This window comes from Mustela lutreola, chromosome 2 (genome assembly GCF_030435805.1).
Source record: "Mustela lutreola isolate mMusLut2 chromosome 2, mMusLut2.pri, whole genome shotgun sequence".
Classification (NCBI taxonomy): domain Eukaryota; kingdom Metazoa; phylum Chordata; class Mammalia; order Carnivora; family Mustelidae; genus Mustela; species Mustela lutreola.
This window is the reverse complement of record NC_081291.1, coordinates 38,717,045-38,745,000: the sequence shown is the minus strand read 5'-3', so window position 1 is coordinate 38,745,000 and position 27,956 is coordinate 38,717,045. Positions and strand designations below refer to the sequence as shown.

At 42.6% G+C, this 27,956-nt stretch overlaps 1 protein-coding gene across 16 annotated transcripts in view; it reads left to right on the top strand.

Moving 5' to 3' along the window:
• Positions 1-27,956, top strand: part of FOXP1 (forkhead box P1) — a 453,072-nt gene that overhangs the window by 406,745 nt on the left and 18,371 nt on the right. For 13 of the 16 annotated variants that reach the window (XM_059161502.1, XM_059161504.1, XM_059161495.1 and 10 more), the window contains 5 exons: positions 1,215-1,302; positions 14,421-14,504; positions 24,717-24,918; positions 25,024-25,103; positions 25,708-25,809. In XM_059161502.1, coding sequence (XP_059017485.1) covers positions 1,215-1,302; positions 14,421-14,504; positions 24,717-24,918; positions 25,024-25,103; positions 25,708-25,809 — 556 coding nt within the window. The remainder of the gene's footprint in view (positions 1-1,214; positions 1,303-14,420; positions 14,505-24,716; positions 24,919-25,023; positions 25,104-25,707; positions 25,810-27,956) is intronic. The other 3 variants (XM_059161503.1, XM_059161493.1, XM_059161494.1) reach the window with 1 other exon arrangement.

Here is a 27,956-nt window from a genome sequence, read left to right as displayed (position 1 = left end):
AAATAACCACGATTGCTGTGTTGGGAAGCCGGAGGGGGACGCATTAACAAAGGAGGAAAGCTTAATTTGACCTTTAACTTGGTTAAAGGTAACTCAGCTGTGCCAAAGGTGAACAGTGGGTTTATTTAGGTATTTTGCAAGGTTGCAAACCTGCATTCTAAATTTCTTATTTAAGCCATATTTGGGAAAAGTAACTGGAATAGGGTGGCATCCTACAGTCTTAAAAGTGAGCTGTCCCCTCCCCCTCGTTGTTGTTGATGTTTTCGTTACTTTGATAATTTTACCTTAAATCCAAATTTTGGTTTTGGCCTAAATGTCATGAAAATGCTTTTCACAGAATTTGAGGTGAATCTCTCTTTACCTAATGAAGTCTTTTTGTTTTTCCCTAATAGGAAAGAACTGAGTTATAAGGATACAGGAATTTTTATTTTTAAAATTTTAGGCTTTGATTCAGCCCTCTGATTACCAGAGCTCCTGGGTATGGTAAAACGGATTGAAATTTCAATTTGTTAGCCTTTTCCCTGTTGGAAAATCTAATAAATAGTAAAAGGACCACAAGACAGGCATCCTCAGCATGTGGCCTGAATCGTCTAGGAACTGGACCACCCGATCATTAACAGTAAAGAACCCAGGCAGAGTTTTCTTTTTCAATAATTGTCTGCATTTTATTTTCTCTCGCTGGTACATAATTTGCACGTGTAGGTTCGTGGTTCAGATTCCCTACGTTTAATGCTACTCTTCCAGCCTTTGCCGTATCAGTCGTCCAGGTTAATGCATTTCAGTATAAGGGCGTGTCCTCCGTTACATAAAATCGGTGTTCTTGTGAACCCGCGCTTCTATCCGGCCCCATCCAAATTAGGCTTCCGAACTAGCCGGCGGTCCCTTCCTTAGGTATCTACTCATCGAGGGGGTCTTAAGAAGCCACCTCGACTTAATTGCTTGAATTTTCTTTTATTTACGTGTAAATGGTTATCTCTCGAGGCCCTGCAGAACTCCTTCCTGGAAGACTCTGATTTGGGTCCTAACCATGGACTAAATTACACGGAATGCCAGTGTTCAGTGGTGGGGATGGAGAAGGGCAGGCCGGGCACACGTCGACGACTGTCCGCTGTGAACTAGACCCACGGCCTAGTTGATGCTGAAACGTCCTGGTAACTTATATTTTCCTTTTTGTGTCTCCATTTCACTTAATGATTTTCTATGTATTGTTGCAGACATCTCAACAGTGAGCATGCGCTGGACGATAGAAGTACAGCTCAATGTAGAGTACAAATGCAGGTTGTACAGCAGTTAGAGCTACAGGTAAAGCCACATTTATTTTTAATATTCCCTCAGTATTCCTCAAATTCCTCATTTCTGTAGTGTTCTGAAATGAGTTCCTGTGTACTCATTATTGAATGGAAGGTCCCAAACTGGTTGTTGCCCTTTTTCTTTTTCTCTTCCCTTTTCACTCTTCGGGGAAAGGTCACCTTTAGCTGCTCCTTGAGAGCTGCTGCTCAGGCGTTTCGAAGTTCTGTGCCTCTCTCTGTGTCTGCCTCCGACTGCCCGCTGCCTCTGTGAGCTTTCCGTCTCTCTCGCTCCCTCTCACTCCCCCTCCCTTGTGTCTTCTCCAAATGGAAAACGTTCTAAGTTAAAAAACTTAAAAACTTAGTGTGTTGTGAATTTAAGTCCCCCGGGTTGCCGATGTTGCTAACCTGGAGTTAGGGAGCCGTGCCAGGGAGAGAGGCTGAGAGAGAATGGGGGCGGGGGGGAAAGCACACGTGAGTGTCAGCAGCAAGTACACACACACATGCATGCCTACACACACAGACACGTCCCCACGCACACACTTGACCGTGCTGCTGTAAGTTAACATAGAAGCTGCACGTGGATTTCTTCCCCGTGTTGACTTGTCCCCTTCTCTCTCTGAGAACCAAGAGTTCAGTGCAGACATTTTTAAATATGCACTCAGATGCACACACATGCAAACATGTATTCAGATACATAATATACATATATATAGTATGTATACATATATCTTATATATATGTATATATATGTGTATGGAGATATGAAATCTTATATTTGGCAGTCCTTGGGGCCATGTTGAATGTGTTTTGTGACTATAGAAAATAAACTTCTGCCTCTTTTCCTGTGGCTCACAGTTGTGAGGAGGGATGGGGGGGCATTCTTTAATGTGGGTTCCACTTCCTGGTGTCACTTGTTGATGAACCACCATATTTTAACAATTTCGTTCTTGGTATAATTAATAGAAAATTAGTTTCTAAAAGTAAAAATTGGGTCAGAAATGGAGATTATTAAAATGTACAGTTGCAAAAGCCTGACCCTGCAAAACCCCATTTATGCAACCGAGTTCCAAAATGCTTTTGAGTGCTTGATGACTCACTGTGGCTTCTTCCTCTGGCTGGTTTAGTGTAGGCAAGAGGTTAGCCGACTAGGGGAAATTAAAACAATGTTGTACATTATATTGTTACCAGCCATCGAAAAGCCTATTTTGTATGCAAGACAGCAATGCCGAGATATATGGAGAGCCCTAGGCTAAGTACAGAAGATAATTACATTTGGAATTTTACTGAGTTAAGTCATTTACAGCTTCAAATAGTTGCAGAGAAAAATCAGCCAAAACACACTTAAACTTTTTGTTGTGACTTTTCAGGATAGAAAGGATTTTTTTTAATTAGTTATCATCTTATAGGACAAATTACATTTTTTTAGTAAGATTGTCTCAAAAGTTATTTTCCTTAGCTAGTTAATATTTTTCCATTCAGACTACAGAGATGAACTTACTAGAACAGTAAGAGATTCATACAGGCAAAGGGCACATCATAAAATCCCCAAATTTTTACGTAAGTCTTTGGAAACATCTTTAAATTTAGCATGTTTCTTCAGAAGGAAAACAGTAGCGTTATTGACCCCACCCCCCACCCCCTTCCCCGCCAAAGTTCACTTCAGACTGATGTGTAGTAAGCCCTTGAAAAACTGGTTCCAACAGAACAAACTTTATGGCTCTTGCTACCTAAAATCTTTATGTATTGGTGGTTATACAGCGATGCAAGTTCTTGCATTTATTTAGTTGATAAAATTAAATTCTCAACATTCAGTTAGAATAAAGTGTTTCACAGTGTCACGGTTTGCCCAAGTAGATGTCCCAGACTCCAGATTGGAGAGTGTGGGGCCACTGTTCATTACTGAGGAACTGATTATTGACTTGACTCATTGCTCCTCACTCTCCCCAGAGAAGGAAAGGAGTCAGACCATCAGTAAGTCAAGTGATTCTCTCCTGGCAGCTTTAGTGTTGTTTTTTGGTGAGTGTGGTCTGGGAGCATTGCAGGCCATTAGGAGGATTCTTTGATTATTTGTGGATTTTATTTATTCATGGATTTCCCTTCATCCTTCAGCCCTAAATCAAACTGAAGGCAGGGTTTTCAATTTGTGATAGGGACCAGAGGAGACCATCCGGCCGGAAGTCAGCATGGGGTCGTTACCTGCGGTATTCCTCGTATTGTTTTTGTCTGAGAGTTTGCTTTCACAGAGGAAGGGCCAGGCTCATTCTGAAGGGTTTGGTGTCGTCAAGGCAGAGGGAGTTGCCGAAGTGATCACACAATGCTTGTCAAGAACGGAGTTGCCAAACTGCAGGTCGGCAGCCCAGTCCTGAGATCTAAGAAAGGTCCTTAAATTTTGAATAGTGGGACGGGGTGGGGTGGGCAGGGAGGGTTATCAAAAGAAGGATAAAACATGTGAGATTCAGATGCCAGTGTCCATACCTAAGGCTGTCTTGGAACACGATCACACCCATTCCTTGACGCTTCGTCTATGACCATGGCTGCTTCAGCATTACAGTAGAAAAGTCAAGTCTTTGCACCAGAGTCACTTATGGTCTGCCAAGCTGAAAATATTTACTATCTGGCTGGCTGCTACCGAGGTTTGCCAAACAACCCCTGCTCCAGAGGTTTAAAAAAAAAACCATTTACGTCATTTTATATAATAGCAACTTGTTCTCTTAGGCTCCTTGCTATCTGAAGGTCTGTGAACCCTTCTTCCCTAGTCCTTCTTTGCCTTGGTGTATAAAACCATTCTAGTCACCGCATTGGTCATGTTTCCCCAACAGCGGTTTCATGTAACAAGTACTTGTCTACCTGGGGGATCATGGAAAAGCAGGCTGACAGCTATTCATTCATTCATTCATCCATTTATCTTCCCGATTCATTTAGCACACATCACCCAGAGCCTGTGACATAGCAGGAACCTCACTGAGGTCAGTAAAGGGTTGCGAGAGTGAGCAAAATGGTTAAGGTTGCCTCCCTGGTTCTTACATTTTAGAGGAAAAACACAGTGTAGGTAAGTAATTTTCTAGTGGCACTGTCCCCTCCTTGGGTAGTGCTAGCTGATACTGATGGGTTCTTGAAAACACTAGAAACACGCTCAAAAGAGAGTTTCACTGCTAGAGAGGGGCCAAATCTGATTTCACCCATTAGGGATTATTCAAGCAGATGAATTTAGTTGTTGGCAAACCCACGCCCTGAGCCAGAGCTGAGAGGTCAGGATTAGATGGAGAGCCTTTGGGCTGTAGATCTGGCACATTGTGGGACAGTCTGGGACAGGGTATACTTAGACCCACCAGCCATCCTACCCGTGGGCTTCCCCTTCCTCTGATGTCAGCATTTCCATGTTTATCCTGTCACATTTGCCATTTCTTGTACCCATGTCTGGAAATGTACTTTTTAATTGACTTAACAAACAGTCGCTATGCCCATAGGACCTGAGGTGTTGGGGAAACCAGGTCCCTGCAGTAGCCAAGAATACTTTGAAGAGGTGTTCTTATGCTTGAACAGCCTTTCTCTTATTTCCCCTTGGCATCATCCCCCCCATTCCCTCCACAGCACACGGACGAATCACCTCCTCCATTCCTCCATTCGGATGCCCTGGGCATGACCAACCCCAAGGCTCCTTCGGTTTGCCCTTCAAGAAGACATTCCCCAGAACAGGAATTACCTGAACCTCCCAAGTATATTACAGAATTCCAGTTCATTAACTTGAATCGGAAAAACATTTGCACAACTGAGCACTACAGAAAAGAGCCGTCAAAGTTGGAATCGTTCACCAAGGCTGTTCCCTGTATTGTTGGAGGAGCAGTCTTCCCCACCACGCAGACTCAACAGGCCTTTCTCTGTACAACAGTACTTAGACCTCTGGTGTTTCCGTCTGGAAGCAAAGTCACACTAGTGCCCCCTGTAGAAAAATAATCCCAATAAGCTCCAGTTGGATCTTAACATCATAGATCTAGGGAGGTTCATTATGTCTACCCTGGAACATCATTGCAGAAGGGTTCTATGGGAGAATTCTGCAGGGCTTCATCAGCCAGCATCAGACATGACCATTAGGAAGGAAAGCCACTTGAGGGCTGTCCATTTCTAGTCCCCCCAGATCTACATCCCAGAATCCCTCCCTCTGACCCAAAACAGAAGGTCCTTTTGTTTCTTACCTCTAATGAACCCCTCCTAAAGAATTGGGCGAAAAATAATTTTAATAACCATTGTTGGCCTCAGGGGATCCTGGCTCGAGAAATTTCCTTTCTTGGTGTTACCTATGCAATGCTATACTTGAATCACATGAAAAGCCTTCATGGTTCCAGTGTTGAGAGATAAGGCAACCAGCCAGAAATCAAGATGATGGGCTACGGAGTCTGACTTAGGCCTATACCGTCAGCATTGAGTGTGAAATGCATTCGTATTGTTAATTTTGTGGGAAGCTACCACGATATATAATGCATGTTTTCCTAGCAGTGGACTCATTATGTGGAGCTTGTTAACAGAATGCTTAATTCACTTCTTGTGTTGCTCCCTGTTACTGGTCTCAGAGGGAAGAGGGGTCAAGAAGACATCCTAGTGGGCATTCTGAACCTTCCAGAATATTTCTAACCACATTTCACTGTTACGAAGACAGTTGTAATCTTTGACATTTTAGCAATGGATTCAATGGTGATTAACCCCATCTACTACCTGGAAGCCTACCCTTGTAGAGAATTTGTTGGCGTGCTTGTACATAATACACACCTAACCTCAAGATAGATGGACACCATAGTAATCCTTTGGGCAAAGGACATGGCTTTTTGAGGTGAGGGCATGTATTTTAAGATTTTATCTCTTAGATGCTTTCTAGATCCAGATTCTTCTTTTTAGATTCTGCTTTTTAGATCCAGATTTTTCTGGATGCTGTGCATTCAAGAGGATAGGTTAGAACTGGAGGGGCGTGATGTTCCCACAACCAACATGCATGGTCTTACATAGGTCATGAAATGTGCGCACATGCGTACACACACACACACACACACACACACAAGACAGAGTTACCGCAGACTCAGGATGCGGAAATAGGTTGAGATTAAGAATGGCCCACTCATATACCATGGGCAGGTTGGTAAGGAAGCACCTGAAGCTTCTTTCACACTCCAGCACCAGCCAGGGTGCCCAGAGGACTTACATGCATATGGACCTACTTACCTGGGCTCCTCAGGTAGGAAATGCTCCTGAACTGCCTCAGCTAGTAAGCTGTGAGTGAGGCGGCATACCAGCTGTCTTCGTGGCTAGGTTGATTCCATTTGGTTGATTCCATTCGGTTACCATTTATCAGCATCCTGTTGTATTCGGAACACTGGATAGAGATAAGCAAGACAGCCTCTTCCTTCCCATGTGTGCAGCCTCGCAGGGAGGGAAGACTAGCCTGCCTCTCCACACCAGGTGGGGTTCATAAGAGGAAGCAAAGGAGGCATGGCAGGGCGGACTCGGCAAGGGGCAGCGGCAAGTACATTCCAGGCCAGGAGAGCCCAGTAAGCATTGGCCTTGATCGTAGTGTGAGGGAGGATAGAAGAAGGGATGTTCTTTCTTCAGTCCACCTCTCTGGTCCTCAAGGAACAGGGGGACTAGACTTCACAGTTGGCCTTCCTGGGACTTGGGATTTCCAGTTTCAAAACTGGGAAAGTACCTGGCAAAATGGAATGAATTGTTCACCGACATGATCACTTTGAATCCAGTGGCTTTGGAAGAGAGCGGTTTAACGCCCCCTGTTCTGTTTATAATTTATAAAGGGACTGGGAAGCCATCGAAAGGGTATTTAGTGAGTTTCTACTCTATGCCAAGGCCGTGTGCTCAGTGCTTCCTACCCCCGGTTTCACGGAATCCTCACAACCTCCCCGTGAGTAGATGCTTCCTGAATTCCTCAATTGTTAAGAGTCATTTTTTTTTTAAGGTTTTATTTATTTATTTGACAGAGAGAGAGAGATCACAAGTAGGCCGAGGGGAAGCAGGCTCCCCGCCAAGCAGAGAGCCTGATGTGGGGCTCGATCCCAGGACCCTGAGATTATGACCTGAGCCGAAAGCAGAGGCTTTAACCCACTGAGCCATCCAGGCTCCCCAAGAGTCATTTTTTTTAACAGAAAATAGAACTCTTGGAAATCAGACATCTAATGAGCATGTGCTTTTCTTCTCCTGTGTAAAGGTGTTCCTAAGTCACCGAGGATGAGTTACTGGCCCTTAGAGTGAAAGAAAGAATTCTCTGTGTCTCTCCTCTTCCAGATGAGGAAACTGGAGTGTAGAAGTTCTAATTCGGTTGTTCAAAGCCGATGGAGATACTGGGCAACGCTCAGGGGTCTAGTCCAGCTTGTGTAGCATACGCCTCCTTTGGTGACGCTGCTGCCTTGCAGTTTTCACGCAGGGTCATCCTGGTTCGCTGAGGGTCTGCGTCTGACATGCAGGCGTTGCGCACCACTGGTTTCACAACCAGACTGGGGAAGCCAAGCCTTTCTCTGCCTCTTAGAGCTCCCTCCTCAGCAACCCATGGCAGCCAGGCGGGGCTGCACCTCGGTGACACAGGAATCCCTTGGAAGTTTTCTAAATCATCCACAGCAGGAACTGTACGCTCCAAGAAAACATCAGCAGGGCGAAAAGTGCGCACGTTTCAATAGCAGAGAGGGACATTAAGCCTAACACAGATCAATTACTGCGGGAACTTCACGTGTGATTACTCTGCCATTAGCGGTGCTGTTGGTAATCACACCAGCTTCCTGGACTTCTGCAAATATATTCTCTGTAACATGTCCCACTTTGGGCCTAACCCCAGCAAAGGCGACACTCAGGACAGTTCTTCCCAGCAGCGGTCTGCCCCCGGAGCCTCCCGACTCTCCCTGAGTCAGCTCAGAGCATGTGGGGAAGACGGCCTGATGGCATCATCGCTGCCTAGTGTCACTGCTTTGTGACTAGAGCCAAGAAAAAGAAGAGAGGGTCTCTGGGTTTCTCACTTCCACGTCCCTCTTTGAAAACCAAGACACTTATTTTTCATAATTTAAAATCCTGCTTAACTCTGGGAGCATTAGAATTCCTAGACTATGACTGAGTATTAGTGTGCGTCTGCTTTAAATGTCAAGAGAGTCTTTAATAATAACACGTAAGGAATGTTGAGACGGTGACAGAATACAATAAAAAGTAGGGAAATTCTTCCATTGGGGTGAAATGAACCATAGGTTGCCTACCACCTGAGAGCCGCAGTTGTGTGAAAGAAATCGTTTCCAAGTTTTCACTGGCACTGAGCTGGGAAGGCATGTGAATGACCAGAGTTTGATAAGTGGGTCAAAAAGAACCCTTTGGTAAATACTCAGTTAGGTAGAAGAATTTCATCGCCCCTCCTTCCAAATCGCGGTTTGGTTTTTTTTTTCTCGTTTTTCTTAAGATCATACGTACTTTAGAGACCCATGAAACAGGTGTGCATCTGCCTCTATCAGTTGCGTTTGGGTCCTCACCGTATATAAAATGAGACAGCTGCTGTGAAGACTTATTCAGTCAATGGCAGAGTCTTGATTCCCAAAACCAACGCATTAAACCTGGACACGTGGGATCCTTATTAAAATGTTTACTCCCACATCCCCTCACTTGGCATGTTGGGCTTATTAGCAAGCTTAGGTGATACCCAGGTCAATCAAATTGGGGACTGTCATTGTCTGGGAATACTCCTGGCTTACATGCCCCTCCTTGGGGGGCCTGCTGAAGCTCGGTATCTCCCCCTGCCTTGGAGGTTCTGCGGCGGTGGTTCAGCGTGGGGGCGGTGGAAGGAGTGGGAAACATTGGTGTTTTCAGTTCGCATCCCAGGTGGCTCTTGCAGTCACACCAGAGGTGGAAAGTCTGACCAGGCGTCCCGCAACTAGAATTCTAGTCTTACTTCTGCCCCTTCCCAGCTCTGCAATCTTAGGTGAGTTCACTCTTGCAGCCTCAGTTTCCCCAACTGTGAAACACAAGAGGAGAAGGAGAGGATTTGAAGTAGCCACAACAGTCTTTGCCTCTGTGCAATCAAATGAGTCACTTGGTCCGTTCTTCTCATCCGTCCTCAGTAATTCAAACGTTTTTACGCATCCAGAATCCTTCATTTATTTCAGATTCTGTTTCTCACAAGTGAGAACCGCCAAATTGGGCTTAAAATGATTAGTCCTCCAGACAACATATAAAGTGATTATGTTAAATGAACCTAAAACCGTGTTCCCTATTCTCTGCTAAAAGAATGAGTTTAATCTCCTCAGTTTTTATCTTTGAAAATGTTGAATGGAGCTCCTTGCCGTTGGCGGTTATCAGTGTGTCCGGAGCGATACACAGGATACACGGGTTCCCGCCTTTCACACCCCAGACGGGCTAAAACCTAATTTGAGGCCATGGTTAATAGAAGAGGGGATGACCTATATCAGCCAAGGGGAGAAAAACCATTTGCCTAGGATGAGGGAAAAGAGACCACGAGCACCAAGGAAATCAGTCCATAAGCAATGGGCTTCATCTCTCCTATGATTTCTGTTCCATTCTTCAAAAACATCAAAATTCTCTCCCCAGCTAGGCCCACTGCACACTCCACTGAAATCCTGTCCCGTGGACCTGGGTTCCAAGCACATACTCAACCAGCTGAAGTCCAAATAGACTAGACTGATATAACTTTCCTTTAAAGAAAGTTAGATATTTCTGAGCATCCGTGAAGCACGAGGCTCTATGCTAAACTTGTTATGTGAAGAACTTATCTAATCCTCAAAACAACTCTTCAGCATTCAGAGATTATTATTCCATATTTAGAAGAAGAAACTAAATACTTGAAAAGGTTACATAATGTGCTCAGAGTTGCAGAGCCAGAATTTGAATGTAGCATAGTGTGATTTCAGTGCCTACGGACCTTCATCCGTTTTCACTCTGCTGTCTCCCTCCAGAATTGGAGAAAAACCTGCTAATAAACAAATATTGTACGAGCAGGTCCCCTCAGTGTGGGGCCCGTCGGCATTCCTTTCATACCAGATACCCCTCCCGTATCCACCAGGAAAGCTTTTAGTAATTTCTGATAGCACAACATAAAAAATTGTTTTAATTTGACAACGCAAATTTTTAGTTGACCTTTGGAGTACATTTCTCATCCTTTGCTTTGCTTTGCATGCAATTCAGTTTATGACGGAATGCTGGAATATATACCTACTAATATTAAATGTTTGTATTGTCCTATTAAAATAATGAAAGGATGCCATGAAAAGGGATAGGGATGCTTAGCTCATGGAATGATGGCAGAAAAAGTAATAATGAGTGCAAAAGCTTTTTGAAGGGCCACTGAATATTAAAAATGCAAGACAGCCCCAGAGAGAGGGGATGTGGTTTCAGTATGTATAAAAGATAAGCCTTTTTGCCTAAAACAAGAAAAAGTGAATTTGGCAGGTGAGGTTGTTTTTTTTTTTTTTTTTTTTTTTAATTGTTAAAAGGGTTTGTGTTAGAGTTAGAGCTGTAACTGGTGTTAAAAATCCAGAACCCATCCAAGAATATATTACACTGATCAAACAAAAACAGAAACTTGGAATTTTTCCTTTTTTTCTGTAACCTTGCCCATCTTTTATTACAGAGCCAGGCTGGTAGAATTAAGTGTGAGGCAAAATAAGGAACCTGGGTAATTCTCAAAGTGAACAGTGAATTTTACATTAATATTCTCATGGAGAAGTGAGAGAATGTCTCCATGGCAGTGACCTCCAGGGTTTATGGATGTGTCTTTGTGTACAAACTCTATGTATGTGTTTGCGACATTGTGTTGTTACATTTGACCAGTAAAATGTCAGCATCGTAGACATCTGGAAGAACATAGGGGTGATGATTCCTTCTGATGCTGGGAATTTGGATTTCCTTCTCCTTGGTCTTGGTTAATTGCTACATCAACAGTGTTTACCCCTAAATTAAGTCACAATTAATATTCATCAGACTCTTAAGTAAATATCACCTCTCACCCTTTAATCTGTAATGTTCAGTACAGCAGGCTACTTGTTTTTTAAAAAGAATAATAGATATGCCTTCGTTTCTTTTGCCTCATGATAACTTTCAAGACAAAGCATTTTTTAGAATTCTAAGAATATTTTGGTTCTAACATCTAAAAACTTAAAACACAGTAAAAGAAAAAAAAAGGCAAAAAAAACCCAAAAACCTAAAACCGAATAACTACAGAAATACAAATAGGCGTAGAAGAATGCCACTGTGAACATTTTAATTGTTTTAACTGAGCCACTTTGGAAAACTAAATTCCTTTGGCATTATGTGTTCAGAGCATCTTTGAGTTTGGCTGTTCAATAACTTACTAAAGCACAGAAGATGAATAACGTAAAGTGGCTCCTAATATGGTATCATTTTCATTTCCTGTTTGTTGAAAGATAAATGCTAACACTGTAAGGCTTTTTTTCTTCTTCTTAATTTATTCCTCCCTGCACCACAAGGGAATAAAAAGGAAAAAAAAAAAAATCAAATGTGATACGGCTTGAGACTGAGTCATCCAGCCAGGATAAGCCCAAAGCCTTTTTTCCCTTTGCTTTCGTACCTTTTCCCTTTCCTCTGCCTTTCCCCAAATGCTGAAACACCCCTTTTCCCTTAGAAAACACCTTTATTTTAAAATGTCCTGTTTGGGTGCCTGGGTGGCTCAGTGGGTTAAGCCACTGCCTTCGGCTCAGGTCATGATCTCAGGGTCCTGGGATCGAGTCCCGCATCGGGCTCTCTGCTTAGCAGGGAGCCTGCTTCCCTCTCTCTGCCTCTCTGTCTACTTGTGATCTCGTTCTCTCTCTTTGTAAAATAAATAAATAAATAAAATCTTAAAAAAAAAAAAGAATAAACATAAAATGTCCTGTTTGACTTTTATTTTGGAATAATTCAGCCTAGGAAAAATTCATATTTCTTTTTTCTTTTTTTTAATTTTTTTTTTAAGACTTTATTTTTGGGGCAATCAGTTGAGCCTCTAACCTCAGTTTTGGCTCAGGTCATGATCTCAGGGTCATGGGATGGAGCCTTGAGTCAGTCTCCACGCTCAGCGTGGAGTCTGCTTGAGATTCTCTCCTCCCTTCCTCCCTTCCCCTCCCCCTGTTCACGCTCTCTCCCTCTCTAAAATAAATAAAGAAACAAATAAATAAAATTTGTTTTTTTTTTTTAAAGAAGATTCTGTTTAAGCAATCTGTACACCCCACATGGGGCTCTAATTCACAAACCCTGAACTCTTCACACGCTCTATGAACTGAGTCAGCCAAGTGCCCCCAAAACTTGCTATATCAAAGAGTTAAGGTTAATTATATGACATAGAAGAAATGAGTCCTTCCCCAGTTCAAAGACATTATTTTGGACAAATGGTATATAAAAGCGCTACTCTTAAAAAAAAAAAAAAAAGTGCTACTCTAAGACTCTCTCTGTCTCTCTCTTGCTTTTCTCACTCGCTTTCTCTTTGTCACTCACTCATTCATTAATCTCTTCCATATTTTACCCAAATTTCACAGCTCTTCTCCTAACTATACCTTTATCTTTTAGAGATCTACTTCCTACTTACCTTACAGAGGTAATTATTATCATGTCTGGTATTTTCGCTGTAAGCGTCTTTGCTCTAGACCTCTCTGCCGCAGTCATTTACACCACGGAACTAATTGTCCTTAGGCAATTTTGCCCTAAGAAATTAAAAATAAATAATAATAACTGGTTGACATTTTGGTTTGACAGTTTGGTTTCATTTCTTCATTGACAAAGTACTTCCATGTTTGTATTATATAAATCGTAGCCCTCACAATGGTGTACATGGTGGCCCAGATTTTCCAATCCACATGTCCTGTAGAACTTTGGAATGTCTCTTCCTGAGCATGAGACCCTATGTCAAGAACAAGCAACCATGTAGAAGGCCTTCACGGCACCATACAGAGCTCAGTTACAAACATGTATTCTGGTATTTGGAAACGGGTATCTCTCCTTAGTGACAGAAGGAATTGTATAGGTAAAGGAAAAAGTGCTGGGCTAAATGGGAATGAATGAGAACAATCAGAAAATGTATGATTCTGTGAATTATTGGAAGATAAGTAGAGTGCTTCGATACAATTCACAAAATAAAACCCGTTACTTGTGCTGGATTGCCATCAGTCTGCACTGTACACTTTGGAATGGATTCAAATGTTTTATATGGAGAAGCCGTTTCATTTTGTTATTCATATTTTCTGTTTCATTTTGTCCTTTTTCGGGAACATCCCGCTCTCATTTGTCATGATCCTATCTTTTATGATGAAATTGTCCTATGGCCAATTAGTTGTGTGGCAAAGATGCTTACAGCAAAACCACCTATAATCAATTATTCTGCATCCCCGGTGCCCAGCTGCCCTTGAATTATCAAAAATACCATCATGATAAACAGTTTAGGGCAAGCAAAAAAGAAGGAGTGTCTAGTAGTATTTTGAGTGCAATCATGTACATTGGGTTAGAAACTTGTGTTTCTCCAAAAGGTAATTTTTTGTACAGTGAGATGACTTCCAGTTTTTGTTAAGAAGAGACTGGCACATAGCAGGCACTCACATACTGAATACATGAATGATGAGGCTTAATTCTACATTCACTTGGAGAGGAGACCTGGTCAGCCCTTGTCCTTGTGCCTGCCCTACCAGTATTGTTCAGCCGCACTGTGCTTAGCTACGCCTACTGTTAAGAAGGATGAAGTTAATTCTGCACAACTGCATCCGTGCATCTAAGAGCTTTTCCCCAACCACAAAAGATGGATTTTACGAGGGTTAGCCACCTCACTCTCTTTCCTTTGGCTCGTTTGTGAATAAGATTGGTTAATAGGCATGATTCACGTTTCTGTCTTTTAGCTGTCTGTGTTCTATGGGACTCCTTGGTGCCAGCAGGCCTAGAACTTCCCAGTTAAAAGCTCATGCGTCTTCTGTTGAGAAATCTCACACCGACACCTCCAGTTGCTTCGAGCTTGGCAATGGTTGTGTACATTTCAAAACGATGAAGCAATGAGAAAGATTTTTGTCATGTGCCGTGGTGCTGTAGTTTAATTTGGAATATGTATCCTTTCGGATGTTAAAATAGTAATGCATCTGTATTCAAAGAAATAACAGAGCATTTCCTTCCCACCAGCTTGCAAAAGACAAAGAGCGTCTGCAAGCCATGATGACCCATCTGCACGTGAAGTCTACAGAACCCAAAGCCACCCCTCAACCCGTAAGTACCGAGCTCTCCACCAAGGGCAGAAACCCCACAGTATGTCTTCGCTGTTTCCCACCCCGAGCAACAGAGGCCGGACAGTGTACTCCGGCAGCTGTTTAAATTGAAGGACTTAAGTTCAGTTGACTGTTTCTGGGTACCTTGGAGGAAGAGGGCAGAGTGCAGGGTGTTTAAGAAGATCGAGGATGATTCAGATCCTGGGCCATAGGGCCCAGCAACTAGCTCTTTGAGACAGAAGACTGGTGCTCTAGCAGGGTAGGACAGTAGAGGACGACTGGTCACTGGGAGGGCGTGGAAGCCTTTCTAAACGGTGGGAAAGCAGAACAAAGACCAGCAGACCACAGAGTCAAGAGAAAAAGGCATTTCAGCCTGGGTTAGCTGAGGCACAGCGGGTATGAGAAAGGGAGTGAGGGCTAGTCTGGTGTAAGTGTAACAGAGGAAAGAAACAAAACACACTCTCGGAATAATTGGAGGCTAAAATTATGGAGGGCATCCAGTGGTTACTAGAGAATTAAAAGTGAATATTACTCTTTTGCAGTTAGGAGACCAAACACGGTATGCTGCAATTACATTTAACTTTTAGGAATCTCCTGCTTCTTGCCTTGTTCCCTTTTCCTTAACCTTGAAGAGTGCCATCCAAGCACAGACAGTTAATATCGAAGCAGAAGGATGGTTTCTAAACCCCAAATCCTGTCTTGGGCCTCATTCCTTGCTATAAATTGATCGCTTTAACAGTTGTATTTCTCATATACTTATATTTCTAAAAATCTCTTAGTAGCTTCCACTGATTATTCAACATGGAAAGAGTGCTGTGCTTCTTGATTTTTAAGATTTGTAAAATTTAAAGGTACACTGCCTTTATTTGATTTTGCTTGGAGTCACTGTGTGAAAATTAATTGAGCGTTGACGATCTATAGTTAGTACCAGCAATTTTAATCAATACGCAATGATGCAGCGTAATGGCAAAGTATTGGTTTATCTGTTTTGACTGATTTTTTTCTATAAATAAAGCAAACATACACCCATATATGTATGATTTATGGTGATAGAAATAAAACGGAGTCAGACTATTAACCCAGCAAATATGGTAGCCTGCCAAGATGCAGTTGGCAGACAAAATTAATGTCTGAAACAGAACACATTACTGAGATATAGGACATAAAATCATTAAACACTTTGTGCATCCATTTCTACTAGGAAAGAGCCCCTGGTTTCCATGTGTTTTGCAGCAAGTGGCTACAGGACTAATGTATAGGCTACCAAAAAGAAGGGGAAACAGAAACTGAGGTCATTCCGTGTTGTGGGTTCGGTAGTCCATTCTGCTATCTGTGCTGCCCTCATCAGCCCCTCTTTTTAAGGAGGGTCCTTGGGACTAATGGGAGCCCAGTTAAGGCAAGTTGGTAAGATCAGGAAATGACTTGATATGGAGTTCTTCAGTGGGCACAGCCAGTTGCGAAGGGCATCGATTGCCTTCTGAACTCTCTTCACGTTGCTTTTGTTGGAGATTCTCCCCCACCCCAGGATGAAGGTTTGAGTCTTTAAACCTGTAATAAGGGGGAGGGTGAGATTATCTCCTCCTTCCTCCGTGGATTAAAAGCAGTGACAGAACAATGTTTAGACTCCAGACATTAGGATGGACTCACGTTGTGTGATGGGGCTCCTTGGATAGAAGGAGGAGAGATAAAAGTGGGGAAGGAGTTGTGAAACCCCAAGGGGCAGTCAGTGAGTGATGGGGCTGGGTATTGGCAGAGAGCGCCCTGCAGGTAAGCCTGCATAGGCCAGGAAAGGAAAGGACTGTTGGGAATCTCCGAAAGGACCAGTGGGAAGGAGCCAGTAAACAGGGAAAAGCAGTCCCGGGGGAAATGCACAGGGAAGGAAGGTTTGTCTTGATTAGTATTATAAAAAAAAAAAATGTTTTACATTCTAGAAAATTATAACTTTGAAGGGGACCTCCTACTAAATTTATTTTTAACTGTTCTATTGAAAATTCTCTACCACTAGTCAACATTATCTCTTAGTAGCTCAGCACAGTATTTCTTTATTAAAAGAAATAGGCACGAATATTTTTGACTGAAAAATTAATAGCTTTTGAATTCATACACAGCAGGTTTTCTTTTGCAAAGAAGTCCAATATCGCTGCACAGCACTTCTATAACCATTTATTTAGTGTCCAAGTCAAACCTTTGACAGTTAGAGCAGCGCTACAAGCCAATATAAAGAACTCCAAGATGTAAACCAACAATAGGCCGTCTGTGTGAGGTTTGCCATTGTCAAATACATAGATTGTTTGGATTAGTTTATGTAAATGTACTGTTGTATTACCCTTTGGAAAAAAAAAAGATCACATTTGTGTATGAAAAGTGGTTCCCTTCACAGGCAGCATTATAAATTCCTTATCCTTTAACTTACATGTAAGAAGTAAAAATTGGTGCCTGACAAGCAGATATTGCGTGACACTCTGTTGCCAGAGTGAACCTGCCTTCTTTTCATTTATTGGAAAATAGAAAATTTTATTATAGATACCATCTTATAAATCAGGAATTATTAAAATACGTATAGGTTAGGCATTGGAAAATTAATTATAAAAGGTAGACGTGTAGTGTCTTGCATAAATTTTTACTTTCCTTGCCCAAAAAGGGGGAAAATAAAAAGGCACACACATTGAGCAGACCCATGAGTCTTTCAACTTGAGGGATACAGAGCTATCTGATGATCATTTCTAAGGTGCCAACGATTCCTTTTTTGCCTGTAATTAATTTATTCCACCTTAAATAATGGAATGCACAGTATGTCCTTCTAGAATCTTTGATTTGAAATAAGCAGTCAACCAGAATTCAAATCTAACCATAGATGGGGACTCTCATGTTACAGCCTTGCCAGTAAGTTGATGATGTTTTTTTCTTTTTTCCATTTCTGTTTAAAAGGAACTTCATGTTTATTTTAAAATTCTTAGTCACTAAGTGATAGAATGCTTTGCTGTAAACGTTGCTTTTCACTAAATGCCATTTGGGTGGTAAGTGTCATTTGTTGTATCCAGTCATCCAACCAGTCCCTCTTTCATTGCATCAGAGAAACTGCCAAAACCTTCTCAGACTGTCCTTAGATCAGCTCATAGTCGCATTCCCTGGACCCTGTTGTGGAACTCGTCTTCCCATGTGGGCCGTTGGGGGATACGCTCACCTCAGGACAGTCCTGAGTTTCTAGATGTAGCTTTAAGCTCAGCCCGCCCAGGGATGTGCATCGGTGAGCCTTCCTGTCCTCCAGACACCTTCAACAGCTCCTCTGCGCACTTGCCATAAACGTCTTCACACCCAAGAAAACCTTTCCTTTTGGAATTACACCCAGGACACAACATGGCACAGTATTTCTGGAAAGGCAATCCCTGTGTTTCATGTCAAGGTGTTTCATCATCAAGTATTTATGAAGGATGCTGCTAAAAACACAGAGCAGTAAAACAAGAGAGCCCCACCCCCGCCCCCGAGGTGCTAGAATCTGGTGGGACACACACTCACGGCGTGGATCGTGCCGTGCGTCCGTGGAACCGCCGATGTGCAGCGGGTGTTCCGGGAGACTTGGTGTGCCAGAGGAACGGGAAGAAAGGGAAAGGAGTCAGATCTGTGAATCTTTCCTTGGGTTCACAGGATGCGTCCATGTGTCTCTGAGGAAGCCATGTCACAAGGAGGAGGCGAAGGACCAGCCAGCATCAGATAAAAAAATAGGCTTTCCGTTTTTTTAATTTATTTCACTTATAAGCTTCTGATTTTCTGAACCCTGGGCCCTGGATGGAAAAGGATGTGTCAGAGTTTCCCAGAGCAGCTGTATATTCTAGCTCTTGGGTATGGACAATGAGAAAAACCATTTTTTTTTTTCTTTTTTTAATTTATCTGACACAGAGAGAGAGACAGCGAGAAAAGGGGAACACCAGCAGGGGGAGTGGGAGAGGGAGAACAGGGTTCCCCTGGAGCAAGGTGCCATGGGATCCTGGCCTGAGCCAAAGGTAGATGCTTAAGGACTGAGCCACACAGGGCCCCCCCTTTTTAAATTTTATTTATTAGAGAGAATGAGAGCATGAGAGCGGGGAGGGTCAGAGGGAGAAGCCAACTCCCCGCTGAGCAGGGAACCTGAAGTGGAATTCGATCCCAAAACCCTGGGATCATGACCTGAGCCTAAGGCAGTCTCTTAACCAACTGAGCCACCCAAGTGCCCCAAGGGGAAAAGCCTTTCTTGGCATATATTGAGAAGGGCCAAATTTGCTTTGAGTTTAAAAGATCCTACTCTTTTCCATGGGAAGAGAAGCATAAAAATCAGACTAGAGTAAACTCTCCTAATGAGACAGACGGATATTCTTTTGTTCCAGACTCGGTAACATTCTCAAAGTAAACACCAAGCGTACTGCTTTGGGGTTCGTATCTCCATGCTTGCTCCGTGGAGAATTTGCCAAACTGTCTCCTTGGAGGGAGGGGAAGCGTAACTCAGAAGACAAAACAACAACAACAAAAAGAAGCATGTCTGTGTTAGGGCTTTATTAAGTTGTAAAGGGTTTTTTAAGAAGACTTCCTCATCATGTCAGGAAAATCCCATAAATCGTATGTTATAATCCCAGAGGACAGGAGAGGTGCAGGCCTGGCTTCAGGGTACTCCTGCGCACCAGAAACCTCTCTTGATCCTGGAAAAACCACATTCCTTCAGATTTGGTGGGCAAGTAATTATAGTGTAGGTAGTATATCCTCCTTTATGAAAATGTTATAAAACGCTTACAGGAACTTGGATATTTGAAGCAAGATGCAGTATTACATTTTCCTTCTTACGCATTCTCTTTTCCTCCAACCATAGCAATTAGGACTGTTTTGAAATAGTTTTTAGCTACTATAAAAACAAAGTGTCCCCCCCCCCCCCAAAAGGGGTCTTTTAACTCTTAAAGCAATGGCTGATCCTTTGGGCTGCTTGCAGCCTTGCTCTAGGCCTAGAGAAACAATATTAGGCAGTCATAAAAGATTCTCTAGCACAGCACACACAAGCTGTTTTACTGTGCTGTTTCTCCTGAAGCCCCCCTCCTCCTCTCCCCGCTGCACACATCCCCGGCCCCCCACTTTCTCATTCACTGCCCTATGGCAGCGCCTGGCGCAGGGCAGTCCCAGGGCCAGGCTCGAGGAGGAACAAACCACAGCCTCCCCCTGCCCTGGCCCAGCCTCCCCACGGATGTCCCTCCCCACGGACGTGGCCGCAGGAAGGCCGGCCGTCTCCGAACGCCAGTGAGTCGTGTCTAGCCACTGTGTGCCGTTCACGCAGGTCCGGAGCCCGCTTAGGGCCGTCCCACCAGGAGCAGAAAAACGAGTTCTGTGAGCCTCAAAGTCCCTACCAAGCAGCTAGGTGCCCCGGTGTTTGGGTTTCAGGTTTGTCTTTTGTTCTCAGAATCTGTTTTCATATGAGGCAAGAGCGCAAACAAAAATAAAAAGGAGTTCTTATGGGAATACTTAGGACAAGTCTGTTTCTGTCCGGGGTTTACATCAGCGCTTTGTTTATTTTTTAAAAATGTGAGTGACTCATCATCTTTAAAAGAAGAGAGGAGGTTTCTGTTTAAAAACTGGAGATTAATCTTTTTAAAAAGGTTCAGCAGAGTATCAGGCAGCTGACAGAGTCCCGGTCGTCGGGACGGGCACGATCCCACGACAGTCCTTCTGGAAGTGAGCAGGGGGAACGCCGGTGGTTAAGAGCTCACAGAGACTTAAAAAAGAAAAACCCTACACGGGATCTCAAGTGACAGAAGAGTTTAACTTCTGGCCAGACCCTCAAAGCGATTATCTTTGCTGAAATCATCACATGACGGAAACTCGCCATGTAGAAAATATCGGAGTTGCTAACTTTTCCAAACATAGCAACTTCTTTTTAAATAGAAAATAGACACAATAAGAAAAATAGGAAAAGAAACCCAGTCCAGTCCCTTCCTGCTCCATGTCCCTGGGGTGGGGGGATTATCTTTTAAAACCTTAACTACGATCAGAAACACGATGTACATATGCTTTCATTTCTAATTGATGATTATATGAAGATTTAATAGTTTACAATTAAGGTGAATATTTCAAGATGACAGCAAAACCCACACCAGTCCAGATTTGCTTTTCTATTCTAAGTCTGTAATTAATTTTTTTTCTTTCTCTTTTTTGGGGGGAGGGGGTGTGGAGGGAGAGGGAGAGAGCCCTCTGTTTTCAGAGAGACCTCAATTTAAAAGGGCCGGTTTGGTTTGAACACAGAACAGAGCCTGTTCTGAATCCTTCCCCACGCCCCATCTTCTCTCTCCCTCGTGACCTTCCTCCCTGAAGACGGTTTCTCCTCAAGACAAGCATGTGATGATCAAACAAAAGTTTAAAAGTTAACAAACTTCTATAGCCGTTGACGAGGTTGACATTTCATTAACTTGTTGGTTCAGCCTTCACATGGTTTCGCCGGGCGAAGCCCCCTCTGTTTGGAGTTTACAGCTTTTTGTTCTTCCTTCCCTCACGGACCACAGTCATGTTTAATTTGGAATCTGGGCTCCTTTGGCAAATTAGCAATTAGAACAATTTTGTGGGAATATGTATATGTGTCATTAGTTTTCCTGCAAATTAATAGCAAGGCCAGAGGTCAGGCAGAAATTTTCCACTTGACTGCCGTTCCTCTGTGGAGACTTGGCACTTGGTTGTGGAATGGCCACAGCTGCTCTCAGCCACCCTCTTCCTGTAGGAACCGTCTTTTAATTAGTTTACCTCACAGCCATCATTACAAATATTACTGCCTCCCCTCCTCGAAGTAAAATTACTGTTTCTACAAAATATTCCAGTGACATCTTGCACCACTGCACATTGATGGTGGGGTCACTCGAATGCAGCATTTAATCATTAGATCACCTCCATCCGCGTCTCCTAATTAGAACCCTTACAATACATTTTTATCTGGTAATTAGCTGAGATTGGCTGCTTCCTCTGTGGCTTATTAGAGACAGCCCAGCAGTGGGTGTGAATCACGGTGTCATTTGTCAAGCCTGGTAAGCCCCCTCTCTGCTCTCTTCTGGCTTCGTGTTTATTTCCATTTGCTACCTGTGTTCAGAAGCCTCCAGAAAATTCTACCGTGTATTTCTCTGCGGGTCGTGCTAACCTGGAAGGATTTTATTTTTCACTGTTGCTTTTTCGGTACGGACAGCCCAGGGGTTTGGACCCTGGGTAAAAGCTGCAGATGTCCCATTCTTCCCACATTTTATGACACAGTACCACGTGACATGTCCGTTCTCCTGTGTGAGCACCACAAGATGGATTTGTACTTGGCTGAATGTTTACACGAGTTTTGATTTTTTTTGGAGCCCAGCACACTTGATGCCCTCCCGCACAAAATAGGAAAGCGGCCGGCATAACTCCTTGAGGCCGTTGTATTTATAATTCTCATTAAGTGTTGAAGAAAGTTACAGTGTTTAGGTGCTGTCCTTAAACGGAAGAGAAAAGCCAAAAAGTAGAGTTAGTCCTCAGAATTGCTTTGTGGTTGATCCACACACTGCCCTTGGACCAGGGTCTGTGTTCGGTGGTAAGCTCGTCAAGGGGCAGCAAATGAGTGTTCTGCCCTTGTCTGTGTCATTTCAGTTTCAGATGCCTTGTGTTTTTTTCAGCAATATTTATTGAATATGATTTATAAGCAGGGACTAAAGCTATCCCTGGACTCCTTTCCTTTCCAAAAATGAGCATACAGAGGAATGAAACTGGCCGGTGTTTATTTTTCCCACTAACTGGGCATAAGATGCTTATACAGAGAGCCTGGAATCGCACGCATGTGTGTGTGTGTGTGTGTGTGTGTGTGTGTGACTGTTTGTGAATAGAGGCAAGTTATTCCCTTAGTCGCAAGCCTCAGTCGGCTCCTCTGTACACGGTGAGCAGTGACTTCTCACTGATCAGTGACAGTAGGAGAAGGAAGTGTAATCACACAGTGGCAGGTGGCTCGCAGCACAGTTTATACAAATGGTCTCCAGGACTTTCCTGTGTTGGGATATTCTTAGGCCTAGCAGCATCCGAATTTGAAAAGCTGTTGTGTTTATGAGCAGTAGCCTTCCCGCAACTAATTTCCTTGACCCGTCGCGTGGGCTGATGCTCATACAGACAGTGGCTGCACTTGGTCCATGATGAAGGCCCAAGGCGCTGAGGAGGTCGGCCCCAGCCCTCCCCCGTGGCTTCTCAGTTCTGCACCATCCCAGGGCTGCCTCTCTCAACTGAAAGCACTTAGTCCGCAAATACGCGTCATGAAGGCACGTTTCCAGCACGAATAGAAAAGAAAGCAGCTCACAGCATTGGCCCAGTTTGCTGGGGTTGGTGAGGGCGGCGGCTGTGAGAGCAGGGTCCTCTGCACAGCTTGCCCTTCTCCAGGGTGGAGGGTGGGGGCCGGGGGGGGGGGGTCTGGCATTGGCTGAGTCAGCATTTCACTGGTAGGAGCAGGGAGATTATAAAGAAAAGCACAACTACAGGCTTTTCCCCCGACATTCCCTTTCCCGCAATATAGTTACATTTTTTCCCTGCATATTTGCCTAACGATACTTGCTCACTCTTCTCTTCAGATTCCTGGGTTTTATTTTATTTGCTTGTTTGTCTTCACGTATGAGAGGCATTCTCATGGCCTTTTTCATTACCGGAGCAGGGTTGTATCTTCTCAACAAACCAGACCTTTTAATGTGTTCTTTATGATCCCAGAGGAATCTCATTTTTAATACCTCCCACAAATAGTGTCTTGTCCGTAAGACTACTGCAATAGTGAAATACGTAACTTTGTTAAATGATTTGAAATCTGGTTTGAGAAAATGTTACAAGTAAGCCTCCTTGGCATAAGTTTCTTGGATTTGGGGCCTGCTGGAAGTATCTGAGATGGCAATTGTGTGTAAAAATAATGTGTTGAAAATGGCCAGGTTCTGTAGTATAGCCAGACTTAGTATTTCTGGAAGAAGAAACTTAGGGTAAGGGGGACAAGCCCATTTTTTTAAAAACTATTACAAATAAGACAAGCACTTCCAAGGTGAAGGCTTATGGAAGGAAGGAAACAGTACTCCATCTTCCTTGGTGCGACTTCAAATAAATAACGCATGCCATAGAATGCATCAGATAACTTGATGCTATAGATTCCATTGTATTACTGAGCATTTGAAACTGAAAGAAAAAAATTTTGTACAGTTCCCGATGTTTCGTAAGTCAGTTTTTAAAAATAGATTCCAGTCCTCTATTGGATAGAGTTTAATGAAGACTACACATAAAGCTTTCAAAGGTTAGTCTTTGCCAACTGATAGAACTAAATGATGTCTTACTGGATTAATGCCACTCTTTCTTTCTTTCTTTCTTTCCTTTTTTTAAGATTTATTTATTTATTTGAGGGAGAGTGAGCGGGGGTGGAGGACAGAGGGAGAGAGAATCTCTAGTGGACTCCATGCTGAGCGCAGACCCCCAACGCGGGGCTCGATCCCATGATCATGAGAACATGACCTGAGCTGAAATCAAGAGTTGGGCCGTCAACCAACTGAGCAGCTCAGGTGCCCCAGTGGCAGTCTTTTTAAATGGGAGCCAAGGGCCAGACATCCTTGTGGTGTTTTCAATTGCTGCAGTTTAATCGTGGAGTTAAGTAGCTTATCCCTGTGCTGGCCAGAGTGGTAGCCACTGGCTACATGTGGCTCTTTAAACAAGAGTTTAATTTTGATAAAAAGTAAAAACAGCTCTGCACTGGTGCTAGCACGTTGCAGAAAGTGCTGCTGGAGCGCTCAGGTCTAGACCAGTGTATCCCAACTGGTAGCTTCTAGAATGTTGGTGTTCCCTGGCGCTGTGAGGGCTCCACCCCCTCCGGGAGGTTTGCCAAGCACAGTAGGCTGCTCAAGAGGGTTCAAAGTCATGACTCAAGGAATGTTTTGACCCAGAGCTTGTCAAACTTCACTGGGCTAGGTCACCCCTTTGTGCACACACTCATTTTTCACCGTCTTTGGAAAACACCTGTGTCACCAACGGGTCAGGAGAACATGGCCAGAGAGATTTTTAAACTAACCAACTATGCGAACTGTTTCTACGTAGGAACTCGCCTCCCGTTTCAGGTGATTAGAAGCATCTACTTAGAGAAGTAAAGCTAGCCGGGCATCCCCTGCTGTGCTCCTGCTGGATTTCAGATGCCTGCTTGCTCCCTGCTTTTCTGAAGCTCTTCTAAGAACTCTTCTCTTCCTCACAGCTGAATCTGGTATCAAGTGTCACACTCTCCAAGTCTGCATCTGAGGCTTCTCCACAGAGTTTACCTCATACTCCGACGACCCCAACCGCCCCCATCACTCCCGTCACCCAAGGCCCCTCCGTCATCACCACCACCAGCATGCATACGGTGGGACCCATCCGCCGGCGGTACTCGGACAAATACAACGTGCCCATTTCTTCAGGTAGCTACTTCCTGTTTGCCTCATGTAGAACTGTAATATGCAATTCTTGTAGACCAGCCTCTTTTTAAAAAGTGATAATTAATAGGACAATGATTCTTATTTTAGCAGATATTGCGCAGAACCAAGAATTTTATAAGAACGCAGAAGTTAGACCACCATTTACATATGCATCTTTAATTAGGCAGGTGAGTAAATAACGCAGTATGGGAAATTCCATCAAATGTCTACATGTACATGGATATAGTATATTGATGAAGTAGATTTAGAACCGTTTAGTATGCAAGCATGCTAAAACCTTTTCTATAAGGTTTTTTAAAACTGCAATATATAACATAATTGCTTTTGATTAAGTATTACAATACGATGTGATTATTAGGAAATTCATTTCACACAACAGTGAAAATGAGCCTGTTTAAAGATGGCAAGTCAATTATCACAAGCTACAGTAATCTCTGATCCCTAGAATTAATCTGAGCTCTAAATAATTACTGAGCTTTAATCAGCTAGTGAAATGTTTTGCATTTCTCTTTGATTCTGCTTTATGAATGACTAATAAATTAATATTTCTGTACGGAAACAGAAATAAAAACTCAAAACAATTAGATAATTCCGTTTTGAATTTTGCTATTGAACTGTTAAATACAACCATTAATCTTAGATCATTTCGTGAAACCTTTCTTGGGCTTTAGCTCTGAATCATGGTTATTTTATATTTTCAAGAAACTGTATAATGACGATTTTGCTGATTTGGTCATAAATTATCTTCATTTTTTTACTTTTGCTTCACAGGCCATTCTCGAATCTCCAGAAAAGCAGCTAACACTAAATGAAATCTATAACTGGTTCACACGAATGTTTGCTTACTTCCGACGCAATGCTGCCACGTGGAAGGTAAGCTTCCTCCCGGGCCTGTTTAGGCTCAGGTCTTGCCATTTTATAAAAGAGTTCGTTGTTGATAAAATGCAGGTGTTGTAAGTTACAGGTGTACTATTTCGATACTCTCAGAGTCAAGTTTATGGGAGTATTTTATTAAGAAAAGAGTACTGTTGGGGTTAGAATGCTGGGATAGAAGACTACCATTGCACTGGCATCAGATTTTGGCTGAACCAGCCAATAAAGTAATTTCTGTCTGGTTGGAATATGTAGGGGAAAGGAACGGATGACACTGTCGCCCCAATGCTCAGGTTGTCCTCTTAGTTACAGAAATCTCACGGTGGTTCATCATTAGCTACCACCAGTATTTGCTGAGATGCGCAGCTAACATTTTCTTAACCAGGGGAAATGATCAGACAAACTTGACATAACCTTCACTGGTTGGATTTAAAAAAAAGGAAAAAAAAATGCTCCTTACCATAATTAGTAAAGAAAGCGGTGTGGTCTCATGACTAGCTCTGTATATAGAAATTAGCACAGGGGAGCACAATATATTATTAAGTTTTTGGTTTTCGTTTTGGGTTTTTGTTTTGTTTTGTTTTGTTTTTGAGGGGGGTTGCTTTTGTTTTTTTTTTTATATCACACTATCTGCCAGAGATTCATAGAGAATCTGGAAAAGGAAATGATCCAACTTCACTGTAATGCCGTTTGCTATAAAATGGACCAAATCCCTCAGCTCCGCATGGGATGCCCTAACAAGGCTTGAGGGTTACGTGACCTCCCTCTTTTCCAGTTCAGCAATGGGTTCATAGATTCCTTTAGTATTTCTTCCATGGTATTAAATGAAGCCCTCACAAATTTTTGGATTTTACTGCTTTTAATTTTTTGGTTTAAATATTATTGCTACAGAAGAGGGCAGGTTCAATCTGGTTTTGGGTTTTGTTTTTTTTTTTTTTTTTTTTTTTTTTTTTTTTTTTTTTTTTTGCCTTTTTACTACCTAGAATTCTTAAAATCCCCAAATTCCACAACATGTAAAATGCAAATATCTTAGGGTATTTTTACATGTCATTATTATAAATATGATAGGGATTTATTATACGATGCAATGGAAATTTTCTTTGCTACTTTTAAAATTTTAGATAAGAGAAAAACAAAAACAGAAAACACATTGCCTCTTTTATGTTCTTACGAAATTAGCATTTTAAAAGAAAATGAATATAACCATAGAATTAATTTATCAACCTCACACAGCCATGAATATCTTTTATGGCTCAAAGTATGCTTTTTTATTTCCATTAAGACACATGGGTGCTGAAGGGAACCTATGTTCAAAACCTTACCCGCTTTTCCTCAGCCTCCCTTAGGAGATAAAATGCAAAGTATCTTTAGCTATGAATGCTTTTCAAAATGTAGGAAGTATAAGCATGAAGCAGACATTTTCTTCAAATTGCCTTTTATAAATAGCAAGTGATCAAATTTAAAAATAATTACTGGCTGTGAATATGATATTTAAGCTCAGATCTACAGCTTTAACTTTTTCATTTTTGCAAACTGCAGGAAAAAGTGCCATCAATATAAACAATCCTAGATCAAGTACCAAATGACTCAAATACGTATAATTTTCTTTCCGGGTCCTTGTTGGTATTGTTATCCTAAACAAAAGGTGAAGTGCCCAGTTTAAGTTACGGCTGAAAAGGGCTTACTCACATTTTTGGGCAACTCTTGTTTTCTGGATGCTTTTGCTTAGATGTACAGTCTTGGAAAATAAAACTTCAGTTTGACTTTCTATCTTTACTCACATGGCTCTGTTCTTCAGACAGATCTATAGCAGTCCTTCTGGCAGACATGGTTTCCGTAGATCTACAGTTCTAAATGTTTCGACAATGCTTATTCTCAAATATTAGAGAGTGATAGGGTGGAGGGGAAATGTTGATATCTTTCCCCATTATGTCTTCCGTACATATACATGATCTGTCAGTATTTTTTTAAAAGATAATTTGGACTTACTTGTTTTAACCTCCTTAGTATCGTCCTAGGAGGTAAGAGGAGACCGTTTGCATCCCTATATATATAGTCTGTGTCGGTACCGCATGAGAAAGAAAATGCTTATTCCAAGAGCAGACTACCACCTTACACGTGAAGAAATTTGTCCTACCAAGTATATA